This window comes from Poecilia reticulata, linkage group LG1 (assembly GCF_000633615.1).
Source record: "Poecilia reticulata strain Guanapo linkage group LG1, Guppy_female_1.0+MT, whole genome shotgun sequence".
In the NCBI taxonomy this organism is placed as follows: domain Eukaryota; kingdom Metazoa; phylum Chordata; class Actinopteri; order Cyprinodontiformes; family Poeciliidae; genus Poecilia; species Poecilia reticulata.
Genome location: NC_024331.1, coordinates 33,191,553 through 33,200,131, shown reverse-complemented (window position 1 = coordinate 33,200,131; position 8,579 = coordinate 33,191,553). Strand labels below are relative to the sequence as shown.

Below are 8,579 nucleotides of genomic sequence, written 5' to 3'. Positions count from 1 at the left end.
CTGTGAATGGTGATGGTGTTTTTGTAGCATCTAATGTCTTAAAATGAATTTGGAGATTATTAATTTGTAGTTTCTGGGGGGAGAAAAGGTTTTAATTGCTCTAGTGGCTTTTATTTGGTAGTAAATTGACCAAAATAAAGTGGGTAATGAGAGAAGGGGAAGACCGGGAAGCGAACCCACGACAGCCGCATTGAAAACTAGAGCCTTCATATGTGGGCTGTGCTTAACCCGTGCACCACCACAGCAAGACATTTTGCATTAGATAGAACAAAGTGTACCTGGTTGATGAGATGGACACCACATTGTAGAGCTGAGAGTTTTTCTCTCCACTGTTACCGGGTTTCTGGCCTCACAGGTGAAATTTTCTTTATTCTCTGGTTGGATCTTTAAAGGTAAACTGAGATTCATGGAGACGTTCATGGAGTCATATACACTGCTGATCATTGTTGGACCGTTAAACCAGGTCAGATTCACATCTGGTCCGTTCTTCACAGAACAAGCTACATAACAGCCCTTATCTGATGGTGAAGGTCCGATATCAAATATTTCTGTGATGTTGGTTGTGAAATATGGAAGAGAAACGGGCTCTGCAAGGAGAAAAAGACAAGAATTCAGTTATGTATCAATAAAATAATAAACCTCCAAACAATAAAGTGGCATCAACAGCACATGTAGCTGGTACAAATAAGAAATTAATAAAAGCAGCTTGTTTCAAGTTGACAATACAGCTTTGCTATAAGCTGCAATTTAAAAAGAAGAGTCCTCTCTGATCTGCTTTTGGTTGTTCAAAATACACAAAATGATCCAGTGAGTTTTAAAGTCAAACAAATGAAGCAGAACTAATGAAGATGTGGAGTTGTACCGTCGAGTAAAACTCTGCAGTAAAAACCAGTTTGACAAAACCGATAAAACACTTTACCAGTTTAATTTAAAATTTAGTGTTTTAATATTGTGTTTGAAAATTGATTTTACAATTAAAAGAAAGTGAATTGAGAATGCAGTGAAATACTGCATTGAGGTAAAAGAGAATTGTTTTATTGCAAATCTGAGTAATTCAATAACAAACTGATGTCAGAGAAACATGATTTAAGGATTAAAGCTGGAACAGCTCAATAATAATTCTATATTTCTGCTGGTCCTGTCTGTTGACAGGTCAGGGTTTTTTTATGCTGGATTGTTCCTGAGGTGGATTCCTCCTGTGACTCCACACACAGTTGGTTATGAGTGAGACCACTGACTGACATTTTTTACTCTTAGTGTTTCATCCTGGAATTTTGGACCTTACCTTTTGGACCAGTTTTTATTTGGGACATTATAACAAACTGCTGTGTAGGAAATTCTCCTCATGTGAACGGTGTTGAGTTGAACTTGAATTGGAACTGAAATTTATTAATCTGTTGTCTGTTACCATTTAGAATTCAAATTAGCAGGGTGCACCCAAAAGATTCAAAACTGAGAACTAGCACTTAGCCAAGCATTATTATTATTATTTTATTGTGTGTAATTTTATTTTCATAATTGTGAGTCTTGTGACATGTAAATTTTATGGTTTACTTCAGTAAGTAAACTGTCCTGCAACAATTCTTAAAAATTCTTTTCTGCTCTTCATTTTTTCATAAAATGAAGAGCAGAACTTCATTTTATGAAAAAATGAAACTCTGCATCTGTACCTCATGACTTGGGCCCAACTACATAACACGCAGAATGATAAATCAAATTGAAAAACCCTGCAGAAACTGATAATTTGATGGAAACTTACCATATACAGTAACATTGTAGCACTTTCTTGAGTGTGGTTCATTATCCTCCAATATCTGGACATTGTAAAGTCCACTGTACTCTCTAGGGATTCTGATAAAGGTGAGGGATCCATTATGGTTGAACTGTACAATATCTCCAAAGTTTATGTTAAGTACGTAAAAAGTATTTATCCACTGAACTATAATTTTTCCTTCGATACCTTCCCCTGTTCTCCAGATCACTCTATGCTTCTTCTCCAGTTTGAACGTTGGGGTCTCCAGAGTGACATTTCCTCCTTCCACAACATTTTTTAGTTCATCATACACTGAAAAAACAAATTATATATAATTAATGAATGTAGCAGAGACACATTAGTTCCAATCAATTTTACTTTATGAAAAATTGGCATTTGCTGATAAATGATGTATAACTGTATCCATTTTTTCCTAAGGCTAAGAAAAAGCTGATTCTAAGAATACATCTTGGACAAATCCGTGAAGTAGAGAAAATAACTGTAGTTTTTCATGGAATTACAATCAAAAACTGTTGCATGGAAATGAGAAACTAAGCCTACATTAGAGTCGACATACCTTGAACAGTCAGGTAGATGGTTCTTTTCAGGATTCCTGATTCTGTTAAGATCTGAATATAAAATATTCCACTGTCACCAACAGTCAGGTTACAGATGGTGATCGATCCGTTGTGTGCAGTCGTTTGCAGCCTGTTTCCAAATCTGGTCCCATTGACTTTAGTAACTTCTCTGTTGGTGACGATGGCGATGGCTTCAACTGGAGCATTTGGGCCGAAGGTCCAGAGGAAGTTATTCAGTGATTCTTTGGTACCGTTAGGATGTAAGGTCACAGTCTCTCCAACTCGCTTGGTTACTTTGTCTGCCACAGAAAATGCAAAGACTGCAAAAAGAATATGTTGTTTTTCAATTAAGCACTCATAGATATTAAAGCTTGGTCATTTTGTTTGAATTTAGATGTATGCAAAAATAATAAATTATTTAGAATAATTATAGGTCAAGTTTGTGTGTGTGGTCTTTTTGATTCATTGTTACGACCATTTACCATCTTTCTAACACACACGTGTTAGAAAGATTTTGGTCCCCAAACTTTGGTCACCACAAGTTTCTCTAAAATGCTTCAGAACGAAGGTGAATGAGGGGCATGTGGAGCTACAATAGCCATGAATTCAGACCAAAGCTTTGGGGCAAACAGTATTTGGATTTTTCCCCCCTGTACCTGTTGTCCTTGTAACACAATCTTAAAGCATCAGAAGACAATTGAAGGATAAAAAGAAAGGCATCAATTTTCTGAAAACTTGTTTAATTGCCAACTTGTGGTTGGTCTTTATAAGTTAATAAGCGTAAATCTTTTCAGATTGTGGACTGCTCCTTTTCTAGAGGGACTCCTGACGTGGATCGCTGTAGATCTACCATACATGCAACTGGACAAGTGTCTTTCTTTTTCCAAGCATGTCAACCACATTAACAAAAAATCTGGATATTTTCACCAGCTGAGGGAACTAAATGCTTTCTATGTCCACACAAATTTTTTAAAAGTACTTTATTCTACAGGTCACTTATTTAATCAATTCTAACCTGTTCCTGGTTTTTTTTACTGTGAAACACAAAGCCAAGCTGTGCCACATCATCCACCAGATTTGCAGACTCATCGGTTCAGTTCAGCCACACTGAGCTGTCCCATGCCTCTGTGGTCACAGAAAGTTGATGCTGCCTAAATTTCCCAGCATTTGAGCAAAGTGAAGTGGTTTCACCTCACAGTCGTCACATTGTTGGGACGGGGAAACACAAACCAACTCAGACAACTTTTGGTTTCCCTTCAGTTTTCTTCTCACACCTGGAAACTTTTTTTTATCTCTTAAACTATACATAATCATCTGTTTGACTGAATATTAACACACTTGGCTAAACATACTGCTTTGAATGAACTTTGATGAAGTACTGAAGTGCTTTTTGTACTTAAACATTATTTTTAATAAACCACCTTCAATACTTTTTTTTAGCAGTTCTTAAAACATTTCTAATTTTAACTTTAGCATACAACAACTTAAAGACAGGACAAAAATGCAGATAATTAAATCCATATTTACCTGTAATTACAAGAAGGATGAATAGTTTGTGCATTTTTTCCTCTTCATCTTTTTAAGTCAGGCTCTGGTTGTCTGCAGGAAGCCTCAGCTTCTGATTTATAGATTCACTCCAGTAGATAATAAGGATGTGGGTGGGACTTGCTGTTTTAATGTGTCAGTATGTTTGTGCCTTTGTTATTTAAATGATTTGCATTATACAAACCCCACTATTAATAGCTGAACTTCTCAACCATCTTCAATTAAATCATCTCTTGAAGGTGCAAAAAGCTGCAACATGATATGAAAATTTGTGCAAACATCAAACTCTTTATTTTATGTTACAATGATTTGGCTAATTTCAAAATGGCAAACCCAGTTTACCAGAGATCTGCAACCTGTGGCTCTACAGAAAACCTCTTAACTTTGGTAAAATGTACTGTAAAAATCAGCATGGCTATTAAAGGTAAACACTCAAATATTACAAAACCTAATGTATTCATCCACTGATTGAGCTACCAGTTATTGAATTTACAAATTAGTCATGATCAGCATGCATTGTATTTAATTTATATCAATGTGAACAATCACTTCTTACACATTTTCTCAATCAGTTGAGGTCAGTGCTGTATTGATTTGCTGTTTTAACTTTATAGTTATTTAATAAAAGTCAAAATTCACTTTATCATTAAAGGGTTTTGTGTATTCTTTTGTTAAAGCCAAATTTTGTTGATCATAATTAATCTGTAGAACCAATGGGGGTGAATACTGTTCATAGGTGCTGTAGCCTTTATTCAGTGTCTGCTACAATATTCACTGCAGATGAATCAGAAAATTATTAGTTTTTATTTTGTCATTTTCTTTGTTGCTAAGTGGCAAACAAAGGGATTTTCCATCTTGGTTTTCCATAAATATTTAAAGATTTGTTAGATACAATATACATAATCTCTTGTCATAAAGCATTGATGTCTTTCCTTGTTTTAAAACCTAAAAACTGAAGTAAATTCACTCATAAAACAGGTTAATTTGAAATAAGTGACCCTTTTAACAGTCTAGTTGGTTATTCTGAGATACTGAAAGGAAAAAAAACACTTTTATCAAAGACAGTTAAACCTCTTTCAGTTCTCATGGACCTTGACCCCTGATCTGATGCAGCAGAGAAAAAACTAATTATCTGAAAAATAATGATTAATTTTTAGGCAGATCTTACATTGCTGAGTTACACCATGCACTAGAAGTAAATCCATATATGGATGATGTGGAGAAAGCAACAAATCACACAATGTCCAAGTAAAGTTTATTTGAACAGAAAATTTCAGCAACAAGGATTTCAAAGTGCTTCAGAGAATAAAAACATAAAACAGTAACCAGTTATATCAGGATCAGCAATCTACTGATATTACATTTAGTCAAAGACCATCATCAAATTCGTCAGTTGTATTCACTCACCAACAGATATTGAATAAAGACAAGAGTGACTAATATTCCAGTTATTGTGTAACCGGGTGGCTTTACTTGGAAAACGTTGTTTACATAAAGTGGCTGTACATTCCCACCCGTTTTGGGGTCCTTGAATACATCCAGGCCTCCTTTCCCCACCTTCACTTCCATTTCACAGCCTTGTTGGTCTCATTAGTGTTTATAGGTACCGGCTGTTCCCGCCGATCTAACAGAATCTGTCAGGTCTGTTGTGTGCAGTTGGGTCTCGGTCAGATGAACTCGGTGCTGAGAGAAGATCTGGATCGTGGCTATTTGTGCTGCTGGTAGGATGAATGGATTTTTGATGTCACTTGTGGCTGGTTCTGTGTGATGTCATGTGGCTTTTATATTGTTGCTACTAGTTTGACGTGATGTCTAATTGCTTCTCTGGATGCATTTCAGTGGTTTCTCACTGCAGTGACTGAATGTACCTGTTGTGTGGCTGATTAAGGTACCTGTTATTTTACCTTTCATGGCTTTGTTATTGTCAACAGACACTTTATTGTCATCTTTTGTATTACAGATTGCAGCTGTTTTATTTTGCTCTCACCAAAGTGCATCTGTTTAGTTTAGATGCTCTCAGGTCGTCTTCTAGAGCTGGAGATGCAGCACAAGCAGAGCAGAACAGTTTATATTTCTTTATTTTATGAATTAGCTGTTTGGGCACAGCTTTATAGGACTGGGTTGATGCAATGTGGGATTTATTTTTGTTGTTTAACATTATTTAGTGTTATTAATTTGTGTTTCTACTAATTTGGTTTGCAGTTGTTTTTGGTTAAGTCTCATTGCTTCTAGTCTTGTCCTACGTTCCTGTGCTTTGTTGGGTTTTAAATTATAATAATAATAAAGTCTATTTTTAATATTGTAAAAGAATGTATAAATAAAATATATTTTGTATGCTATTTCTGTTTCATCATTCTAAGCCAGACCTACCTGGGTATTGTTAACTGGGAGACTCTAGGCCACTTGACATGTCAGTGGTCTACCAGATGGCTTTAGGGCCACGACCTCAGTCACAATCCGGGTTATTTCTCCGTGTTGCAGTTGTTAAAGGAAACTCTTTATGATCATTCTCGACTAGCAGCTTCTGGACCGTTGGTTTGTCAGTCTGACCTGCTGCAGGAATCAAAGCCACTAAACGCCTGGATGAGTTTCTCTGGTCCTGGAAATGTTCTACAGTTGGTAGAAGGCCCACTTTGGAACCGGCTTTATGTGGCTCTGAAGGTCAGAGGTCATTACTACACCAGTTTATTCAGTGGTGGTGAGAAGAAGGTGATTTTGGTTCCACCTCTGGGTTTTTAACATTGCTTCAGATGGATCTGAAACATCCATCCATTTTCTTACCGTTGGGGTCAGGAGGAGCACTGGTGCCTATCTCTAGCAGTCAGGTGAGAGGCACCACAGACAAGTTACCAGCCCATCACAGGTCAACACAGAGACACAGGACAAACAATCACACTCACGCTTGGAGAATATAAAAATACCAATCAACCTGTCGGTCATAGTTTTGGACTGTGGGAGGAAGCCAGAGTACCCAAAGAGAACCCATGCATGCAAGGGGAGAACTGGGCTTGGAATCAAACACAGGACCTTCTTGCTTCAAGGCAATAGTGCTACCAATTGTGCCACTGTGCAGACCATCAGAAACATTCTTGAAAATTATTTATAAAGTCATTCTCACAGACAAAATCACAAAGTGCTGTCCAACAAAAATCAACCTTAAATAAAACCCATGTGAAGTAATCAAACGACCAGGCAGAAATAACCACAGGCGCCATCCTGCCAATCATGCTGTTTATGTATTCTTATGCTTGAAGCATTTTCTCTAACATGAGCAAAACTTTGAGGTGAAACTGAAAACTGACTCATGATCAGCTGCTGTTCCCTCTGCTGTGAAACACTTTCACTTCCTTCCTGCTGTGCCTGAGGACGCAGCTTGGAACATGATTGTGTTCGTTTTGGAGAAAAAAGTGAGGAAACGCTCTCTACTTTCTGTTTTCTGTCAAAGTAGAGAAGCAAATAAAAAGGAGTCAGGAACCGTTTTAATAGACATTTTCTTTTTGTGTAATTTCAAATTTTAAAATTGAGCAGCTTTAAATGTTTAAGTAATTAGATCAGATTTATTAAGTTGGATCAGTACCGAACATCTGCTGTTTTACAACAATAATGACAAAAATACAAAACGTACGAGTTAAAACAACATGGAGTTATTAGGTTCGGGAGCAGGACCATGTCTCAAACCACACCTCTAATTATCCAAGTAGCTCATATATACCTCCTCGTGAACTGTGAACTCTCTGTTTCAATACGTTCGTCTCTGCAGACTCGTTAAAATTGATTTCAAAGATCTACTTACAATGGAAGACGCTTCAACTCTTCAGCTCAATCCTTTGGACTCGGACAAACTTTTTAACCCTTCACCTGCTGCCACAGACTCCCCTCCCATCATCGCAAGACAAGCCTCTGGCTCCAAACGCCTTCGCTCAGTGATATTCGATCCTCAAACCCAGTATCACTCCTCGTCCTCAGTCGTTCCTTGTCCACCCATCGATGTCTCATCAACCCCGTGGCCGCGGAATGTGTCGTGGTTCTAGCCATCAACCTCGTTCTCCTGGACCTAGATGCCATTCCCTATTGCCTCCGCTTCAGAACACTAAACCAGCTTCATCTCAGCGTTCCTCTCCAGGCATCTTAACCCATCAGCTTCTCAAATTCTGGACTGTCACTCACCTCCAACGTTCCCTGAGGGGAAAAAGGAATTCCATTCAGTCGCTCAGATAACAAATTAAGACTTTTCCAATTGCTCTCCTCCTCAGGTCCGCAGCTAACAGCCTTACTTCCATCTGAACACCCCGGGCTTCTGACTTTTTCTCCAGCATCCACTCCCTCCTCTGTCATTTCCGGCAACGTCATTCTACCGACGCCAACAAGACCTCTTCACACAGCGACAGTGATTTGTTTCAGTCAGTCTAGGGAAATTAATACAAACCAGGGACTCATGCAACTAAGTAATTCTCTAAATTCCCACTCCAAAGATCTCCCGCCCACTGAATTCGCTCTCACTTTTTCTTTATTCAGGGATACCATTTGTGCAGTTTTTCCAAATCGCAGATCTGAACTGGATGATTATCTCTCTATAGTTATTGATATGGCTCTCCATTTCAGGGGCACCGGATTCTACCAATATCACATTCTCTTCGCCAACCAAGCAGCAGACAGCTTACAACAGTTTAATCAGGGCACTTACTGGGGTTCTCTTGATTCCG

At 38.0% G+C, this 8,579-nt stretch overlaps 1 protein-coding gene across 1 annotated transcript; it reads right to left on the bottom strand.

Moving 5' to 3' along the window:
- Positions 1-258: 258 nt before the first annotated feature.
- Positions 259-8,226, bottom strand: LOC103473211 (uncharacterized). The gene is made up of 5 exons (XM_008423253.1): positions 8,151-8,226; positions 8,044-8,055; positions 2,315-2,651; positions 1,760-1,851; positions 259-587 (listed from the first exon to the last, which is right to left on the bottom strand). Exons 1-5 carry the CDS (start codon positions 8,224-8,226, stop codon positions 259-261), a joined length of 846 nt encoding a protein of 281 aa, XP_008421475.1.
- Between the last annotated feature and the right edge of the window lie 353 nt (positions 8,227-8,579).

Excerpts from the sequence above, each read along its gene's own strand:
- LOC103473211 (XM_008423253.1), bottom strand. The coding sequence starts at position 8,226 with ATGACGTTGCCGGAAATGACAGAGGAGGGAGTGGATGCTGGAGAAAAA. Across the intron at positions 1,852-2,314 it reads CAAGGTATGTCGACTCTAAT|AATCCCTAGAGAGTACAGTG; the intron begins GTAGGCTTAGTT and ends CACCTTTATCAG. Across the intron at positions 588-1,759 it reads CTACAATGTTACTGTATATG|AGCCCGTTTCTCTTCCATAT; the intron begins GTAAGTTTCCAT and ends TTCTCCTTGCAG.